This window comes from Pecten maximus, chromosome 9, assembly GCF_902652985.1.
Source record: "Pecten maximus chromosome 9, xPecMax1.1, whole genome shotgun sequence".
Taxonomy (NCBI): Eukaryota; Metazoa; Mollusca; class Bivalvia; order Pectinida; family Pectinidae; genus Pecten; species Pecten maximus.
In genome coordinates, this window is record NC_047023.1 from 18,299,219 (window position 1) to 18,321,399 (window position 22,181).

The following is a 22,181-nucleotide window of genomic DNA, read 5'->3' on the forward strand; positions in this document are numbered from 1 at the left end:
CCATGACCAGGTGTTAATGTTTTTATCAAAGGTGAGGTGTGATCAATGCCCCAAAGGGTTGGGGGGGGGGGGGGTATATATATCTGTCATAATGGGGAAAAAATATATATACAACCTTTTGATTTTATTAATTTCCCACACAATACAATAAAATATATACCGCAGTATTTAATGTTTTGCTATGTGCAAAAGATATCATAGCTATTATATTCCAACACACTCATTCCTCGATCAATCCCTGCAATTCTGTATCAAATATCTGTTTTGAAACACTAAATAATTTACAAAAAGTATAATATTTAATTTAGGTGAGGTGTGATCAATGCCCCAAAGGGTTGGGGTGGGGGGGGGGGGGGGTATATATATCTGTCATAATGGGGAAAAAATATATATACAACCTTTTGATTTTATTAATTTCCCACACAATACAATAAAATATATACCGCAGTATTTAATGTTTTGCTATGTGCAAAAGATATCATAGCTATTATATTCCAACACACTCATTCCTCGATCAATCCCTGCAATTCTGTATCAAATATCTGTTTTGAAACACTAAATAATTTACAAAAAGTATAATATTTAATTTAATTTACATTAGACTGATTAATGCTTTTTTCAATTAGTTTCAATTAATGCATTTCTTTCAATAATGGCTTTATTATTCATGAGATCAATGGTAACAGAAGTCATGATTATACTATATAAAATTCTACAGATTATAGCTATCAAATCACTAATCTAATTATAAATATGATATTAAAGACAATGAATTACACAACAAATTTGACTAAACGCGATACTGTAACTATCGAGCAACAATTATTTGAAAACCATTTTGAAATTGGTCAATAAATAAAAAAGGAGTTAAACTGAAACCATGTAGCACTGTCCCTAACACCAGCCATTCATAGTATAACCATAATTTGTTTTGTTTACTTATTTTCACTGGGCAATAACTAAATATTCACAATGAATTACACAACAAATTTGACTAAACGCGATAGAGTAACTACCGAGCAACAATTATTTGAAAACCATTTTGAAATTGGTCAATAAATAAAAAAGGAGTTAATTATATGAACTGAAACCATGTAGCATCGTCTTTAACACCAGACATAAGCTAACCAGCGTGGTAATCGCCGTGAAAGAACGGTCACATGTGCAGTCTTCCGAACATAAAGTACGACGGAATACGTTTGAAACACCAGTTTACATAAAAATAATTGCACTTACGTTTGATTCCCGTGATTTGTTATCGGACAATAGTCTTCTATGAGCTGTCATAAAGCTGACCGTGTTTCAGGCGTACCTTCAATATGGCGTCTAAACAGTAGGAGCAGCAATGCACTATGGGATAAATTACCCGAACTTCCGCTCGGCGGTGACGTTTGGTAAGCCAAAGAGCTTGTTGCGAATCCCTAGTATATAGGTCTCTGGCATTATAAAGAGCCAAAACCCACCCCCTACTCTTAGTATATATCAACAGTGTTACACTTGAAGACGGTCGTGCAATGTAGTAGGGGTTAATATGTTTTTCTATTAATTATAACCAGAAGCAGACTCCTGTGATATGACACAATGCACATGACATGACAAGGTCAACATAAAACTCCTTGCCTAAATGCTAGCTACTAGGAATAGAATAGACCCTAACATGGCAAGGGACTTAACTGGGCATAGATGACCAGCAATCGAGTAAATTACAGGCTGCAGGTATCTTAAAGACATTTCCTTGTCTTAATCTTCAGACAGGTTTCAGTAGATGCCAATGAATGACTAGAAGGGCACGACGAATTACCCAAAAACACCCAAAACCACCCCAAACCACCCCAAAAACACCATAAACCTACCCCAAAACACCCTTAAATGTCGAGATAAATGCATGGCAACATTAATTATGACATTTAAAAGGTCCTTCGCCAACCTGATTAGTGCTGATTTAGGTTCTCAGTTCTGAAATTGTAAAATGTATATTCGAAGGGAGGTAACTCTAACAAGCAAAGACTATATTTGACACGACGATTTACCCAAAAACACCCAAAAACCACCCAAAGACACCATAAACCTACCCAAAAACACCCTTTAATGTCGAGATAAATGCATGGCAAGTTTAATTATGACATTTAAAAGATTCTTAGCCAACTTGATTAGTGCTGATTTCGGTTCTCAGTTCTGAAATTGAAACGAAGTATATTCGAAGGGAGGTAACTGTAACAAGCAAAGACTTCAAAAAAATGACCACGTGGCTTTCGGTACATACCTCATGGAAGAATAAGAAAGAAAAACTGAGGATCCAGTTCTTGACATTTATTCAGAATAAAATCAAATATATCACCACAACAATAATGATAATATAGCGTTTACAAATATACATTTAAACAATAATATATGCAACCTATAAAAAATGTGTCAACAAAGTCTGAATTTCATCCGAACTTATTGAAATTATATGGATAGATAAATTTAATTTATTAAGAGAACACTGTTTATAGCTAATATATATAAAATAATGCAAGATTATCACATCTGTATCGGAAATATGACAACGATACACATACATAAATGTGATTACAAAGAGTAATTATTATCAATTATAATAATATGAATCTTAAACTGGAAATATAATACTTGCCAATAACATAGCGAACACCATTTTCATACTGGAACTATACATAAAATTTAAGTACTGTATCCTGCACTTATTATTTCTTGCATATTGTGTAATATGTATAACCATAGATAATATATTAAATCATTATTATTGATTCTGATTTTGTATTTTACAAGTTCATGTAGAATTTGCAGAATGAGGATGTTGGAATTATAACACATGCTTTTTTCATTAAAATATAGAACTGTTAAATTAATATTCAACTCAGACGGCAATCAGACCGCAAAACACGAATGAATAAAAATGATTTTAGATATTTCTTGGTCATTTAAAACCCTAATATTCAACGTATGATATAGTTGTGTAATGAAGAACATATATTTGGGTCCATTCCTCGAAAATAATGCCAATTTAATTAAACCGCATTAGTTCTCAGTTACGGCAGAGACGTGTATATTTAGTTTCGGTAATTTTTTTCTCCACTCGCGTCATTAAAGTGTACCTGGAACGAAAAACGATATTCAAATATGTTATTCTATGTAACCACCAAAGAAGAATGTCGCGAACCGCATCAAAATCTGTTCACCGAGTGCCGAGATATCGCACATCGAAGTACGCGAATTGCACCTGTCGTGAAGGACACTTAATTCAGAAATTAATAAATAGATTCATCATGATCTACAATAGACTTATTATTATACTGACTAACTATATCTCTCCCGTATGAAAACCAGTGTTGGAGCCTACAACGTACTTATACATACCAGATTTTATCCCTTATTTTAACATGTCATTGTCTCATGGATAACCGACGATTAAATGCTTGAGAAAGATATACATATATACAATCGTTGTCAGTGAAATAATATAAAAGTGCTTCGCAACAATTATAATATTATTGATAGTTTTCGTGCAGGTACATATATAAGGTACTTATTAAAACCATAATTTTAGCTCCGTTTTTTATGATAAAAAACATACAATTTATTTCATTGTGACTAATCATAATTAATACTAAAACTTATTAAACTCGCAATGATTAAAGTGTACGATTTAAAAAAAAAAAAAAAATCTTTTTGTAATTGTGTAATTATCGTGAAGTGATTGAGATCTTTGTGATTTTACTTTCCATTCGTGTGTCGCAAATCCTGTCTTCTCTTAAAACAGGACTTTAAGAAATATATAAACATGTTCGGAGAATTACGAATTCTCAAGTTTGAGTGGGTTAGTATACCGCTAAACAATTACCAGGTGTGAAATTACAGTCCACAAGCTCGTCACACCTGTCACTGCACCACAGGTGTCTGCGATTTCTGGTGTTCTAATCGGCACGCGCCGATAATTGCTTGTGAGTTGACGCGTTTGGTTTGCATACACTTCAAAAAAATTCCGAAAATTGAGCTTGAATTTCTTTAAGAATAGCGTTTATATACTATAGGGAATATATTTTCAAGTTTTTTAAATCAAATACATAATTTTTGGAATTCAGTGAGTTTCGTTTTCCCTACAAGCGAAACAAATTCGTATATCAAAGGTTTGCCTATAGAATAATTACCCTAAGTTGGCTCATTCATATACCCACGATGTTGAAAATTTACTCTATGAATCTTGCGTGGGAGTTACTAATCTTTCATGGACAAGTTTTATCAAGTTCGGACAAATGATCCGAAAATCACAAAAAGCGGTATCTTCCGAAGTAGATTTGCAACGTATCCATTGCTGTTTTGGCTAGTAAAAATTCTAAATTTTCAGAATTTATTTCACATCATGTATGAATTGCATTTTAAACTTATATTACTAGAAGCAGAGAAGTATTATAACCGAAATAAATATTGGTATGCAACAAACCATGCCCTCATAATAATAAAGGCTATATGATGTAAGTTGTTACATGTTATAAACGGCCCGTTATTTAAATGCTATGCATGTTACAACGACCCGTTAAAATAGAAACTTATTAAGATTTTACATGTTATATATGACCCGTTATAATAGAAAATTAGTAAGATGATACACTTTGTATTTGACCTGTTATAATAGAAAATAGTAAGCTGTTACAAGTTGTATACGGCTCGTTATAATAGAAAATTAGTAAGATGTTACATGTTATATATGACCAGTTTTAACAGAACATTATGTCCCTGGTAGCACTTGTTATAACTAATTCACAAATATAACTCAAAAAGTTTATTCAGCCCTTACATAATTGTTATCTAAAAAATAAAAAAATAAAAACAGATTTACTTCAATTCATTTACAAATATTAAAGCAATATCAGAATCAAGAACAAAAACTTGTTTATTTGTTCAAAAAATAAAGGTCGGCTTATGACACAAGAACTTACCACGTGGCCGTGTTGTAAGAGTACAGGCTAGAGTTATGCCCCTTCGAATAGGGCGCTTCGAAATTGTATAAAGAAATACGAGTCAAAACAACAAAACCCAAATCGTCGTTTATCAAGTCGACCAAGAACTTTTTCAAAGCCATTTTTAACATGATAATGCATTTATCTCGACATTTAAGGGTGTTTTTGGGTAGGTTTATGGTGTTTTGGAGTGTTTTTGGGTAGTCGTTGTGCGTTTTTGGCTAGTTTTGTGTCTTGAAATACGGACCAAGAAAACAAAAATCAAAATCGTATTTTAGCAAGTCGACAAAAAAATGTTTTAACACTAATTTTAATGTGATAATGCGAATATCTCGACATTTAAGGGTGTTTTTGGGTAGGTTTATGGTGTTTTTGGGTGGTTTTTGGGTGTTTTTGGGTAGTGTTGGGTGTTTTTGGGTGTTTTTGGGTAAATCGTCGTACCGGACTAGAACATATTGGAAACAATAAGTTCAAGAATAACTTGATTGTTATGATATATATATATTTAGACATTAATAACTTTGACTGAATGAAATACATTATATTTAGAAATTAGTGACTCTGGCTAAAATTTATAATTTAAGCTCTTTTATATAAATGACCAGCATATATCTGTGTATATTTTTGGAAAAAAATCCTTTTTTGAAGATATTAGAGATTTTTCAGCTTTTTATTAACGATGTCAATCAAGGTTGAGTAACACAAACTAATTCTGTCAAGTACACAAAATAAATCTTATTTATCCAATCTATATGCAAAACAATTATATAAATTTATATATTTTCATTATTTATTGACAAACATTTGTGAGACGAGTTATACTGTTTTGCAACAGCTCTTGTACGAACAGTTCTGAAAATGTGTGTGACACGCATACGATCAGTTGGAGACTACTATACATATAGCTAGCAGCAGAGACTTTGAATGATACATGTTATAGTAAAAACAGCATGTATATCATCGCCAGCTGATACATGTTATAGTAAACACAGCATTTATATCGTCGCCAGCTGGTACGTGTTATAGTAAAAACAGCATGTATATCATCGCCAGCTGGTACATGTTATAGTAAAAACAGCATGTATATCATCGTCAGCTGATACATGTTATAGTAAAAACAGCATGTATATCATCGCCAGCTGGTACATGTTATAGTAAAAACAGCATGTATATCATTGCCAGCTGGTACATGTTATAGTAAAAACAGCATGTATATCATCGCCAGCTGGTACATGTTATAGTAAAAACAGCATGTATATCATCGCCAGCTGGTACATGTTATAGTAAAAACAGCATGTATATCATCGCCAGCTGGTGCATGTTATAGTAAGAACAGCATGTACAGTATATCACCGCCAGCTGGTACATGCTATAGTAAAAACAGCATGTATATCATCGCCAACTGGTACATGTTATAGTAAAAACAGCATGTATATCAGCGCCAGCTGGTACGCATGTTATAGTAAAAACAGCATGTATATCATCGCCAGCTGGTACATGTTATAGTAAAAACAGCATGTATATCATCGCCAGCTGGTACATGTTATAGTAAAAACAGCATGTATGTCATCGCCAGCTGGTACATGTTATAGTAAAAACAGCATGTACATATAATGTATATCATCACCAGCTGGCACCAGTAACTTGTGCATTGCTCTTTTTTACCTTTGCAGGGTTTGGTGAGTGGTGTGTGATCATCAGCATTACTATATACATGTTAATTACTTATATATAATTATGTGTCGGGCAGGATGCATGCATTGTATATGTATAGCTAAACTGATCAGAATCACTGTATATATTTCTTATTAGCTATAGATGGATCAAGATGTTTTGAATAAGCTGCTAGGCAAGTAACTCATGCTGTATTTGGAAACACATCTTAACAGAGATGAAAATGTTCAGCTGATTGGCTGATTTCAGCCTTTTTGAGAATATCAGTGTAATGTAAACTTGTAATTTTTCCCATTGAAAGGATTGAGTAATCTAATTTTCAGCCTTTTTGCCCTTAGTCCATTTTCATCTCTGCCTTAATATCCCGGTATCGACTGGGTATCACACCCAGTAAACATTACAAAAAGTCTGAATGCAAACAACTCTGTTTGGAACAACGACATGGTGAACATTAGTGAGTTAATGTGCATGTGTCATTAAACTATACTAAACCAATCATAGTGCAGGTTATAATTACATTTCAGATTTCAAAGCAGACACCAAAGGGTCAGCATGGCTGCAGAAGTTGAAATAGATGACTCTTTGTACAGGTAAATGGCAGATTAATTACTGAAAGTATTCAGATACTTTTATTTACTGGTTATTATTTCATTAAAATAATAGACTTCTGAAATATGATCAATGTCTAACATGGATACATGAAATTCAAATTTTAGTAATTTTCCTTTTGTTATTTTTATATACAATGTATTAATTTTGGTATTTTAAAATGAATATTGACATATTAATTTTGTTCAATTGAAAATAATTGTGGAGATGTGCCCTTTTACATAACTCAGTATTATTTTCACTGCCATCTGGTTTGTAGCTAGAGTTGTGCCTCTTACAATAAAATTCATTTTCTGACTATACAGCTATTAATTATTAAAAAGTTTTTTAATTTAAGTTTTGGCAGAAATAAAACATATTAGTTTGCCCATTTAGCTTTGTTTAATATTTAACATCAAATATTTTTATTTCAATGAACTTTTAATGATTTATTGATTTATATTTTTTTACTTTGCCATATATATATACATAGCCGTCAGCGCTATGTGCTTGGTGATAGTGCCATGAAGAGGATGGCTAATGCCTCAGTGCTGGTCTATGGTATGGGAGGTCTAGGAATAGAGATAGGTATGTATTTAATGAATAAAGACTCGTTCACAATAGATTCTGAGTTGAACAACTTTGATATAAAGCAACATTATATAGCCTTATACATGTACAAGTATATATATATCATCGTTTGGGAGTCAAAACCTTGCATGGAATTGTAACTTCACCTTTTGTAAAAACATGCTTTTGCCTGAATTGTAGTCTTCCTGTCCTGCTACATCACCTCTCAAAAGCTTGTATATATCAGTCAATGGAAAGTGGCATTTTCATCATGTGATCAAAATCATGAATTTTCGTTGGCCATGATGTAAGTCTGACAAAAGCTTGTATCTGCACCGGAAGTGACCATTTGCAGCTTTTACAAGAGATATGAGATGGAGAATAATGGATTAACTGCAGTAAAAACCTGCAGTCAGTACAGTATTACTATAACAGCACTCTGGTACCTAAATTACATAAACAATATGAAAACACAACATTTTTGCTATAAATCAACTTCGCTAGCCCAGCGAAGTTGGCTATAAGTTACATGATGGCTTGTTAATTACAGTTTCAGTGATTATACTCTCTTTCCTCTCCTGAAAAGTTTGTGTTTTGCAGTTACAAGGTTTTGACTCCCGAATGACAATAGAATGAGAACAAGAACAGTGTTTTAAAGTTTGACATGTACAAAATTTGCATTTTCTTAACAAAAAAATCTGTTATATTTTTCAGCAAAGAATATTGTATTGGCTGGGATAAAGGTAAATATATCCATGTTGTAAAGAGAAATACATTGTATTTCACCAAACAGAAAGATCATTACTTTTGCTGGAGTTCAAAGGGTTTCTTTAAAATGGGTCTTGGAAAGGACTTAAAAGAAGCATTTAATTGATACATGTACAAGTATGTATTTAGGTTTGATGTCTGAATTCAATATAAGATGCCTGAAAACCATACCAAATATATAAATATATTATTGTTTTTGGTTCGGTTGTAGTCCTTGACGATACAAGATGAGCGGACAGCCACAGCAGCTGATCTGGGAGTCCAGTTCTTCCTTACAGAGGAAGATATAGCACAGGGGAAGAACAGGTTAGCATGCATAATGTAAAGAGACAAGAGGTTGTTAATATCTTCTAAGTGTTGGCCTGGTTTGGATCTTCACAGTTTCAGACTAACATGGTAGAAAGGATTTATCAAATCTGATTGGTGGTTGATATTTGATATTCATGTCAAACTGTTGTGATCTAATATTAAATGTACAAATAATTACCTGGTAAGACAAAATCATAATTTTAATGGTTTATTTCTCAAAAGTTCTGTCTAACTATGTTCAGTGATCCTTGAATTAGATTGTGAAAAAAACCTTTTATCATTTCACATTTATTGTTTTAGAGCTGCAGCAAGTGAAGTTAGACTGGCAGAGTTAAACCCATATGTTAGTATAAACAGTCTGACCACTGGAGTGGACAGCAACACTGACCTCTCATACCTTACCCAGTACCAAGTAAGTACAGGTAACACTGACCTCTCATACCTTACCATGTACCAAGTAAGTACAGGTAATATAACACTGACCTCTCATACCTTACCCTGTACCAAGTAAGTACAGGTAACACAGACCTCTCATACCTTACCCTGTACCAAGTAAGTACAGGTAACACAGACCTCTCATACCTTACCCTGTACCAAGTACAGGTAACACATACCTCTCATACCTTACCCAGTACCAAGTAAGTACAGGTAACACAGACCTCTCATACCTTACCCTGTACCAAGTACAGGTTACACAGATCTCTCATACCTTACCCAGTACCAAGTAAGTACAGGTAACACAGACCTCTCATACCTTACCCTGTACCAAGTACAGGTTACACAGATCTCTCATACCTTACCCAGTACCAAGTAAGTACAGGTAACACAGACCTCTCATACCTTACCCTGTACCAAGTACAGGTAACACAGAGCTCTCATACCTTACCCAGTACCAAGTACAGGTAACACAGACCTCTCATACCTTACCCTGTACCATGTACAGGTAACACAGACCTCTCATACCTTACCCTGTACCAAGTACAGGTAACACAGACCTCTCATACCTTACCCTGTACCAAGTAAGTACAGGTAACACAGACCTCTCATACCTTACCCTGTACTAAGTAAGTACAGGTAACACAGACCTCTCATACCTTACCCTGTACCAAGTACAGGTAACACAGAGCTCTCATACCTTACCCAGTACCAAGTACAGGTAACACAGACCTCTCATACCTTACCCTGTACCAAGTAAGTACAGGTAACACCGACCTGTCATACCTTACCCTGTACCAAGTAAGTACAGGTAACACAGACCTCTCATACCTTACCCTGTATCAAGTACAGGTAACACAGACCTCTCATACCTTACCCTGTACCAAGTAAGTACAGGTAACACAGACCTCTCATACCTTACCCTGTACCAAGTAAGTACAGGTAACACAGACCTCTCATACCTTACCCAGTACCAATTACAGGTAACACAGACCTCTCATACCTTACCCAGTACCAAGTACAGGTAACACAGATCTCTCATACCTTACCCTGTACCAAGTACAGGTAACACAGACCTCTCATACCTTACCCTGTACCAAGTACAGGTAACACAGACCTCTCATACCTTACCCTGTACCAAGTACAGGTTACACAGATCTCTCATACCTTACCCAGTACCAAGTAAGTACAGGTAACACAGACCTCTCATACCTTACCCTGTACCAAGTACAGGTTACACAGATCTCTCATACCTTACCCAGTACCAAGTAAGTACAGGTAACACAGACCTCTCATACCTTACCCTGTACCAAGTACAGGTAACACAGAGCTCTCATACCTTACCCAGTACCAAGTACAGGTAACACAGACCTCTCATACCTTACCCTGTACCATGTACAGGTAACACAGACCTCTCATACCTTACCCTGTACCAAGTAAGTACAGGTAACACAGACCTCTCATACCTTACCCTGTACTAAGTAAGTACAGGTAACACAGACCTCTCATACCTTACCCTGTACCAAGTACAGGTAACACAGAGCTCTCATACCTTACCCAGTACCAAGTACAGGTAACACCGACCTGTCATACCTTACCCTGTACCAAGTAAGTACAGGTAACACCGACCTGTCATACCTTACCCTGTACCAAGTAAGTACAGGTAACACAGACCTCTCATACCTTACCCTGTATCAAGTACAGGTAACACAGACCTCTCATACCTTACCCTGTACCAAGTAAGTACAGGTAACACAGACCTCTCATACCTTACCCTGTACCAAGTAAGTACAGGTAACACAGACCTCTCATACCTTACCCTGTACCAAGTAAGTACAGGTAACACAGACCTCTCATACCTTACCCTGTACCAAGTAAGTACAGGTAACAAAGACCTCTCATACCTTACACTTTACCAAGTAAGTACAGGTAACACAGACCTCTCATACCTTACCCTGTACCAAGTACAGGTTACACAGACCTCTCATACCTTACCCTGTACCAAGTAAGTACAGGTAACACAGACCTCTCATACCTTACCCTGTACCAAGTATATACAGGTAATATAACACTGACCTCTCATACCTTACCCTGTACCAAGTACAGGTAACACAGACCTCTCATACCTTACCCTGTACCAAGTAAGTACAGGTAACACAGACCTCTCATACCTTACCCAGTACCAAGTAAGTACAGGTAACACAGACCTCTCATACCTTACCCAGTACCAAGTAAGTACAGGTAACACAGACCTCTCATACCTTACCCTGTACCAAGTACAGGTAACACAGAGCTCTCATACCTTACCCAGTACCAAGTACAGGTAACACAGACCTCTCATACCTTACCCTGTACCAAGTAAGTACAGGTAACACAGACGTCTCATACCTTACCCTGTACCAAGTACAGGTAGCACAGACCTCTCATACCTTACCCTGTACCAAGTAAGTACAGGTAACACAGACCTCTCATACCTTACCCAGTACCAAGTAAGTACAGGTAACACAGACCTCTCATACCTTACCCAGTACCAAGTAAGTACAGGTAACACAGACCTCTCATACCTTACCCTGTACCAAGTAAGTACAGGTAACACAGACCTCTCATACCTTACCCTGTACCAAGTAAGCACAGGTTACACAGACGTCTCATACCTTACCCTGTACCAAGTAAGTACAGGTAACACAGACCTCTCATACCTTACCCTGTACCAAGTAAGTACAGGTTACACAGACCTCTCATACCTTACCCTGTACCAAGTAAGCACAGGTTACACAGACCTCTCATACCTTACCCTGTACCAAGTAAGTACAGGTAACACCGACCTCTCATACCTTACCCTGTACCAAGTAAGCACAGGTTACACAGACCTCTCATACCTTACCCAGTACCAAGTACAGGTAACACATACCTCTCATACCTTACCCTGTACCATGTACAGGTAACACAGACCTCTCATACCTTACCCAGTACCAAGTACAGGTAACACAGATCTCTCATACCTTACCCTGTACCAAGTACAGGTAACACAGACCTCTCATACCTTACCCTGTACCAAGTACAGGTAACACAGACCTCTCATACCTTACCCTGTACCAAGTAAGTACAGGTAACACAGACCTCTCATACCTTACCCTGTACCAAGTAAGTACAGGTAACACTGTACCAAGTAAGTACAGGTAACACAGACCTATCATACCTTATCCTGTACCAAGTAAGTACAGGTAACACAGACCTCTCATACCTTACCCAGTACCAAGTACAGGTAACACAGACCTCTCATACCTTACCCAGTACCAAGTACAGGTAACACAGACCTCTCATACCTTACCCAGTACCAAGTAAGTACTGGTAACACAGACCTCTCATACCTTACCCAGTACCAAGTACAGGTAACACAGACCTATCATACCTTATCCTGTACCAAGTAAGTACAGGTAACACAGACCTCTCATACCTTACCCAGTACCAATTACAGGTAACACAGACCTCTCATACCTTACCCAGTACCAAGTACAGGTAACACAGATCTCTCATACCTTACCCTGTACCAAGTACAGGTAACACAGACCTCTCATACCTTACCCTGTACCAAGTACAGGTAACACAGACCTCTCATACCTTACCCTGTACCAAGTAAGTACAGGTAACACAGACCTCTCATACCTTACCCTGTACCAAGTAAGTACAGGTAACACAGACCTATCATACCTTATCCTGTACCAAGTAAGTACAGGTAACACAGACCTCTCATACCTTACCCTGTACCAAGTAAGTACATGTAACACAGACCTCTCATACCTTACCCTGTACCAAGTACAGGTAACACAGACCTCTCATACCTTACCCTGTACCAAGTAAGTACAGGTAACACTGACCTCTCATACCTTACCCTGTACCAAGTAAGTACAGGTAACACTGTACCAAGTAAGTACAGGTAACACAGACCTCTCATACCTTAAAGTGAACATTAGTGTAATACCACATTGATTAATGTTTTGTGGTGTAGTAAAACATATCAGAAGTCTAGTACACCTTAGAAATAACTTTACTCCAGAATCTATACCTGATCTTAAAATAGTAACATTTAGTAGATAGATTGTAAGAAATATAATCTACAGTATAGTAGTTAAATGTCGGGGACTAATATTTCGAGGCTGTCCAAGTTGAACCATGTTTATGGATATCAAATTTCATGTTACCACACAGTAAGCACTTTAATACATTTGTTGGTATTAATTAATATTCGCTGGGTATTTACTTTTGAGCTATGTTTGCTGACAGAGATCATTACGAAATTAGATCCCTCTCAAATACTATGTATACCAACTATACAGTACAAATGTATCCAGTAGAAAATATTTCTGACACCAAATTCAAATGTTTTTTCCAGTGTGTTATATTGACAGAGGTGCCTCTACAACTACAGCTCAAAATCAACCAGCTATGCAGAACCCAGTCACCTCCTATCCAGGTACGTACACACTACTGTTTTCTCGGAGTATGTTGGCTCTATAAATTATTGATTTAAACACAGTATTGTTTTCTCAGAGTATGTTGGCTCTATAAATTATTGATTTAAACACACTACTGTTTTCTCGGAGTATGTTGGCTCTATAAATTATTGATTTAAACTTTTGATGGGCCTTAAAACAAAAATTATATAGTACATGTATATGTAAAAGTCGAGTACCAAAACATTATCCTTTAACAAAGTTATGATTTTACTTATATGACCAGGTGAAAATATGTTTTATATATATGCCATAATGCATGTATGACTAGGTGAAAATATGTTATATATATATATATATATGCCATAATGCATATATGACCAGGTGAAAATATGTTATATAATGATATTTTGTTTACTAAATAGTTGTTTGTACACAACATTTAAAAACCCCGTCACAGTCTTCATGTTAGTAAATATCTATTTCTAACCTCGCGCCTTTGATCACGTGATGTTCTTGACCAATGGAAATACGTCAGGGGATAGCGCCACCTGCTTTCATTTTCAAGCAGCGTGATTATTTGTAGCAGCAGTGTTTTATTCATCATTATTTTCTCCTATTGTTTACTTTCGTCGCAACAACTCCTATTGACTTTTGAACTTACGAGTGTTTTGCCTGGAGTTGTCGTCTCCTACGACAGTGAAGTACACACCAATAACGGTATTTACACGTGTGTTGTGTTTGTTTACATTTTTATCGACGTGTGTCGAGGACATTTCCTTTAGTTTACATTGACGAATGTCATTCGTCATCGAGCTGTGTATTTCCTATTTGGATCCTAACAGTCTTTATGCAACCATAATGTGTTTTCTTTGCTATCGGGATCTAACTTTGTGTGTGACTTATTCGTGCTAGTGGAAATCGAAAGACATCAGTTTGTAAACCGTCTCGGGTCATCTAACATGGCGGCCAAGCAGGTCAGGAACGCGTCACTACCAGCAGCTTGGTGCGCGATCCCAGGATTCCGTGCGGGATTCAAGATGGCAGCGCCCATGTCTTGTCGAACACTGTAGGGCATTGCATCGTCTTCTTTGGCGCTTACGGTTAATTTTGTAGGGGTAATTATCTGATTTAAGGAAAAATAATTAAGGAACTACACGTACAACATTATTAGTCTAGATTTCCATCTCGCGATATTACGACATGCAGTGTACTCGGAACTAACCGAACAACTTAACTAGTCGGAATTTCAATCTCCCGACGATTACGACATGCAGACTCCTCGGATAATCAACGAACAACTTTGATAACTACATACAGACGACTCGGAAACTCACCGAACTACATTATGCGTTTCCATCTCCCGATGATAGCGACATGCAGATAAAGTGGAAATCGTAGCATCAGCTTACTATGCTTCCAACTCAGTTGTCTTGGACTTTTCAGCGGTGAGATTACTCATCAATCTGTCTATTTTGACTTGTTGTACCTGACCAGACTTTGGTTACAGCGTGGATATCAGAGGAGCATTCTCGATACTTGTTACTCTAGTAAACATTTATATCTTCGCGTTCACACCTTCTATCTGTATCTAGCGTTACTGTTTTCTATGTACTTGTCACAGATATTTCTAAATAATTGGTTTACGGCATAGCTGTCACACCTTTTATCTGTATCTAGCATTATTGTTTTCCTTGTACTTGTCACAGATTCTTGTTTATACTTGTGCGGAATATATTATGCAACTGTTAAGGAGAGCTTTGTCATAGATATATATAGAGATGATGTTTCTTCCTCACTTTATTTAGTCTGTTACTAGATTGTTATTATCATGTACTAGGTTTAATTAGTTATCAGTCAGATCAAGCCTCTTCTATTACGAGTCAAGTCACTCATCTCATGAGTAATCACAACTTAAAGTCTAGGATCTTCTCAGCAGCCATAAGAAGTGAAGTTTTTCCTTACAATAGCCACCAACCTATGCCATGTTTTATTTGTTTATTTTGTGGGTAATCAGGTCATGTCTTCAACCACAATCAAGTCACTCTTCTCTTGAGTTGTCATAACTCGAAGTCAAGGGTCTTCTCAGCTGTGTCTGCGAGTCAAGTTTCTTCTCACGAATCACTGAGACTCAGAGCCAAGGGTCTTCTCAGTAGCACTTAGGAGTCAAGTTTGTCATGCCACCAGCTACTACTTCGCTGTGTTTTGATTCGTTAGTTTATGCAGTCATGTCATCGCTTCTCCAATCATGAGTCAAAACTCTTCTCATGAGTAATCACAACTCAAGAGTCAAGGGTTTTCTCAGCTGTGTCTGCGAGTCAAGTCTCTTCTCATGAGTCACTGCGACTCAAAGTATGTAGTCTTCTCAGTAGCACTTAGTCAAGAGTGTCCCGCACTAGCTACCTACTACTTCGCTGTGTTTTGATTCGTTAGCTTACGTAGTCGGGTCTTGCTTCTCTAATCATGAGTCAAAACTCTTCTCATGAGTAATCACACTCAGAGTCAAAACTCTTCTCAGCTGTGTCTGCGAGTCAAGTCTCTTCTCACGAGTCACTGAGACTCAGAGCCAAGGGTCTTCTCAGTAGCACTTAGGAGTCAAGTTTGTCATGCCACCAGCTACTACTTCGCTGTGTTTTGATTCGTTAGTTTATGCAGTCATGTCATCGCTTCTCCAATCATGAGTCAAAACTCTTCTCATGAGTAATCACAACTCAAGAGTCAAGGGTTTTCTCAGCTGTGTCTGCGAGTCAAGTCTCTTCTCATGAGTCACTGCGACTCAAAGTATGTAGTCTTCTCAGTAGCACTTAGTCAAGAGTGTCCCGCACTAGCTACCTACTACTTCGCTGTGTTTTGATTCGTTAGCTTACGTAGTCAGGTCTTTGCTTCTCCAATCATGAGTCAAAACTCTTCTCATGAGTAATCACACTCAGAGTCAAAACTCTTCTCAGCTGTGTCTGCGAGTCAAGTCTCTTCTCACGAGTCACTGAGACTCAGAGCCAAGGGTCTTCTCAGTAGCACTTAGGAGTCAAGTTTGTCATGCCACCAGCTACTACTTCGCTGTGTTTTGATTCGTTAGTTTATGCAGTCATGTCATCGCTTCTCCAATCATGAGTCAAAACTCTTCTCATGAGTAATCACAACTCAAGAGTCAAGGGTCTTCTCAGCTGTGTCTGCGAGTCAAGTCTCTTCTCATGAGTCACTGCGACTCTGAGCCAAGGGTATTCTCAGTAGCACATAGGAGTCAAGTTTGTCACTACAGGGGTACTAGAGTCAAGTCGCTTCTCTATGGCTCAGTAGGGTCAAGCTTCTTCTCTAGTAGGACCTTTCAGTATGAATGATTTAGAGTCAAGTTGCTTCTCTGCTGTCAAGTAGAGTCAAGCTTCTTCTCTAAGTCAGGCATTTTAGAGTCAAGTTGCTTCTCTGCTGTCAAGTAGAGTCAAGCTTCTTCTCTAAGTCAAGCATTTTAGAGTAAAGTTGCTTCTCTGCTGTCAAGTAGAGTCAAGCTTCTTCTCTAAGTCAGGCATTTTAGAGTCAAGTTGCTTCTCTGCGGTTCAGTAGAGTCAAGCTCCTTCTATAAGTTTCGAGTACTCCATTTTCTTTCTTCACCGTGAAATACCTGGAGTCAAGTTGCTTCTCTGGAGTTCATCAGAGCCAAGTTTCTTCTCTGGGTGTTTCTCCAAATACTCAAGTCTTGTTAATTTAAGTTAGCTGCTTAAGCCCTGTACACCATTCAGTATCCTTATTGTATTTCTGCTGTTCAGTAGAGTCAAGCCCCTTCTTTAGTTTTGAGTACTCAATTTCTTTCTTCACTGTGAAATACCTGGAGTCAAGCTGCTTCTCTGGAGTCCGACAGAGTCAAGTCTCTTCTCTGGGTGTTTCTCGGAATACTCACATCTTGTTTATTTAAGTTAGCTGTATAAGCCCTGTACTACATTCAGTATCCTTATTGCATTAAGTACTTATAACTTTAATCGTATCTCCTTTTATGCATCGTAATCAGTTTGAGTGTTGGCAGGTTCATTATAACTACCTGTTCTGTGTATGTAAGTTCCTTAGTCTTGGCAACCAGTTTGTTGACTTTCTTAGGACATCTGCAACCCTTTCTTTGTCTATTATTAGTAGATATAGTTGACATACGGAGCTTGTTATCCTCTTACATCTTCAGGGTGCGTTCCCAGTACCTAATTATCATCCTTAACACTTTATCATTGGCACTGTTTCCTTAATTAGACCTCCATCAGAAGGATGTAGTTCTTGCATCTGTCTCATTCACACGCAGAATCTAGTGCTCCTTTAAATACTATCTCACTTTATAGTATTAGGTATGTTTTTCCTCTCTTTTTCAGCTTTATTCCATACGTGATATAACCTTTCAATCATTTGAACTCTTGTCATTACTTGGTTTATCTGCAAGCTTTATACCAGTTACTGTGCCACTGACCACATTTAACTTCTTAATGTCTCATTTTAGAGCATATGATAATTATGTGTGTATATATGTAATACGGTGCATTAATTTCTATAGGCAAATTTGTGCTTAGTTGTACTGATTATAATCAATAATTTTCTAGTTCATCATCGATTCACTTTATCTACACTCTTAAAAATATTACATTGTCATATCCTTCTTGCACATAATTTCTTTCTTGGGGGCTCTCATTCGGTTACTTTATTGTAACCTCTTCGATTTGGCTTTTAAATTCGGGGAATTTCTTGCCCCCAATTCATTATATCATATTTTGTGTATTTATTTCTTATGTAGATGATATGCTTGGGATCGCCCAAGCTCGGGGGTCGCCCCATCTGAAACAGTCTTAGCAGAACTGCCTGCTTTTAGCTACCAACTGCTTACTCTGTGGCTTGAGGTCGCTCAAGCTAGGTTTCTCTCCTCTCGATTAGTCATAGCTAGCTAAGCTATGATCGCTCTAGCTTGGGGGTTGCATGCCCCTATAGTATAATTAGTATCTTAATTGTTTAGGTGTATCTTTTGAGTAGCGAGTAAAATTTATTATGTAATATTGTTAGTTGATGTTATTTAGTTGTAAGAATGAGCAGCCCCTAAGAATGCCAAAACCTTTAGATAATATTTAATATGAGCCTGAACAAGTTTTTGGTTCCATTCAATAAATTTTTGACTTTCATACTGTTTTGGTGTGTTGTGTATAAAATGATATTTTGTTTACTAAATAGTTGTTTGTACACAACATTTAAAAACCCCGTCACAGTCTTCATGTTAGTAAATATCTATTTCTAACCTCGCGCCTTTGATCACGTGATGTTCTTGACCAATGGAAATACGTCAGGGGATAGCGCCACCTGCTTTCATTTTCAAGCAGCGTGATTATTTGTAGCAGCAGTGTTTTATTCATCATCCACCATCCGCCCCACCTCCACCTTTGATAATTTGCAGTTTTCTTTACTGTGGTTTGTGTATAATTGTTTATATTATATTATAATTACTTTTTAATATTTATATATTGTTGTTTTGTTTTGATTGCCTGTACTTTTCATGTGTATATGTTGTTTTTATTATATGTTTACTTATAATATTTATATTTATTACATGTCTTTTTTACTTGTTTCGGGCTCATTTGTTTAGGGGTAAGTAAGGCCTCATGGTGAGACAACACCTGGCAAGCTGGTCTGAGCATTGGATAAACCTACCTCCCTGATTCAGGTTGGGGCAGCCGGCTCGCAGCACCTTTTTGTACATCTGTGTTGGTTAATTATAAGCTTTATTTTGTTACAATGCAAGCTGTCACATTTTTATTTTTATTTTGGGCTGCTCTTCTTAGTAAGGAATAGTTTTAAATTCGGGGAATTTCTTGCCCCCAATTCATTATATCATATTTTGTGTATTTATTTCTTATGTAGATGATATGCTTGGGATCGCCCAAGCTCGGGGGTCGCCCCATCTGAAACAGTCTTAGCAGAACTGCCTGCTTTTAGCTACCAACTGCTTACTCTGTGGCTTGAGGTCGCTCAAGCTAGGTTTCTCTCCTCTCGATTAGTCATAGCTAGCTAAGCTATGATCGCTCTAGCTTGGGGGTTGCATGCCCCTATAGTATAATTAGTATCTTAATTGTTTAGGTGTATCTTTTGAGTAGCGAGTAAAATTTATTATGTAATATTGTTAGTTGATGTTATTTAGTTGTAAGAATGAGCAGCCCCTAAGAATGCCAAAACCTTTAGATAATATTTAATATGAGCCTGAACAAGTTTTTGGTTCCATTCAATAAATTTTTGACTTTCATACTGTTTTGGTGTGTTGTGTATAAATAGATATATATGCCATAATGCATGTGTTGCTATTTTTGACCTGGATGGAAGTTTTTGGTGTTGTGTTTTACAAAGTAATTTATTTGTGAGGAATCTGGAGTACCAGAGTAATCTGTTTATGTATTTCCCACAAAACATTTGAGCTAATATTCATTATTGACTATACACTAACTTCTAGCTTCTTTTTGTAGTTTATCAGTGCAGATGTATATGGACTTGTGAGTAGCGTATTCTGTGATTTTGGGGATGAATTTGAAGTGATGGATGTAAACGGAGAAGAAATCAGGGATACATTTATAGAAAATGTGACAAAGGTATGATGTCATTTACATTGTAATATTATCAATAATTATGTAACAAATATATTACCTATTAATTCAACCTAAAGAAGGCAAGGAATGCTGTCATTCTAAATTCAACTAAAATTTTATCCAGAGAGTCTTAAGTACGAACAAGTTAAGGCTATGATGAGTGTGGCTCGGTAAGTATAGATGAATTGAACTGTGACCAGGAAGGGTCCTTATAAGTACTAACAATTTTAAATCAAGAAACCTCCTAAAGTGCAGAAAAAATATCTTTTGACCAATGATTCTCCCAATAAACAAAGTTTTTAATAGGTTGGTTTTCATTGTACTTGTTTCTGTAATGTTCGCTTCGATTCACAGGATAACCCTGGAGTTGTAACGTGTCTGAAGGACAAGTTTCATGGACTTGAAACAGGTGATATGGTGACCTTCAGGGAGCTCAATGGAATGGCTGCACTGAATGGAATGACCTGCAAGGTCAAAGGTCAGTCCAATTTATGAAACCATATTTTATCAGAACATAATCACATCCATTCGTCAATCAGCATCAATAATAATTACATTAACTGTATCAACATTTTCAATGTAGTAGTTAATACGCTTGGTTTTTTAAGGTAGATAACAGGAATGAAACAAATATACATTGAATCTTTAATAGTTATTTGAATTTTGTGTTTCTTGTGTTGTTAGTATTAACCCCATCGACTTTTGCGATCTGTGATACCAGTGGGGAAGCCTTCACACCATACGAACATGGCGGCATCATCACCCAGGTCAAGGCCTCACAGAAATTCTCATTTGTAAGTTCTCCACAAATTCAAGACTTTCTGACTCGCTTTTAGATCTGTTATTTTGAACTTAAACTTTAGTGTTTATTTTACAACAATTGCAAGAACAAGTTATATCATCGTACATTAATCACTCGATCATGTTGGCAAAAATGGTATTGCGTGAGGGGACTTAATGGAGAAAACCCGCATGACTGGGCAGGTGACCCCATATGCTAGCTTCCAGTAAAATACTTCTCAGTAACAAACTCAATAGTTAATGATATTATTTTTGCTACCAAAGTTTGACAGAAACTAGGAGAATAAGGATTGCTTGCCCACCTCCTTCTTGCTGCAGCAGCACTTTTATAAATAAGAAACTGTTACTCACTGTTTTTTATTTGTACTTGATTTCACAAACTGATGTAACTGATATTTTAAGTTAAAGGTCGTTCATAGATAAGTTTTACATCTATTGAGTTGGATTTTCTGTTACAGAAAAGTATGGAGTCACAGCTGAAGGACCCTGCTCTATTGATACCAGATCTGTCCAAATTTGGTGTAAGTAATAATTAGCTGGCGTAGTTAACTCATAAAGATTGTACTTTCATTACTGATTGGCAAGTCAGTGTATTTATTAACATTCATATCTTTTATCTTGTTGTTAAATTTGAAAGGACTTGGTCCTTGTTAACTCTGCTCTGCTTAATTACCTTTGTAGAAAAAATTGACCAAGAGGCAAAGGTGATAAAAAGCTCTATCAAACAATTTTCTAAGGAAATGAAAACCAGTCTAAAGGGGTAAATTTTTAGGACAAATTTAAATAGTTTCTAAATGGCTACATCAAAATTGTTTGTTATGAAATTTTGTTTTATATTTAGATTTACAACTGGTAGATTCACGTATAATATGGATATGTTTCTTCTTCACTTGCCAGGCTCCCTCAAATCTACACCTAGCAATGCTAGCTCTACACCAATACCACCAGGAACATAACTGCCAGCTCCCTAATGTATGGTAGGTATAGACACCTCACTCCCTAATGTATGGTAG

The 22,181-nt window shown here is 36.7% G+C and overlaps 1 protein-coding gene across 1 annotated transcript in view; it reads left to right on the plus strand.

Moving 5' to 3' along the window:
- LOC117334406 (ubiquitin-like modifier-activating enzyme 6) overlaps nt 1-22,181 on the plus strand; it is a 65,504-nt gene that overhangs the window by 3,191 nt on the left and 40,132 nt on the right. Inside the window, exons 2-12 of the mRNA XM_033894006.1 lie at nt 7,178-7,243; nt 7,735-7,829; nt 8,526-8,554; nt 8,791-8,885; nt 9,189-9,300; nt 13,717-13,797; nt 20,248-20,370; nt 20,722-20,845; nt 21,052-21,161; nt 21,627-21,689; nt 22,066-22,145. Coding sequence (XP_033749897.1) covers nt 7,206-7,243; nt 7,735-7,829; nt 8,526-8,554; nt 8,791-8,885; nt 9,189-9,300; nt 13,717-13,797; nt 20,248-20,370; nt 20,722-20,845; nt 21,052-21,161; nt 21,627-21,689; nt 22,066-22,145 — 950 coding nt within the window. The 5' untranslated portion in view covers nt 7,178-7,205. The remainder of the gene's footprint in view (nt 1-7,177; nt 7,244-7,734; nt 7,830-8,525; nt 8,555-8,790; nt 8,886-9,188; nt 9,301-13,716; nt 13,798-20,247; nt 20,371-20,721; nt 20,846-21,051; nt 21,162-21,626; nt 21,690-22,065; nt 22,146-22,181) is intronic.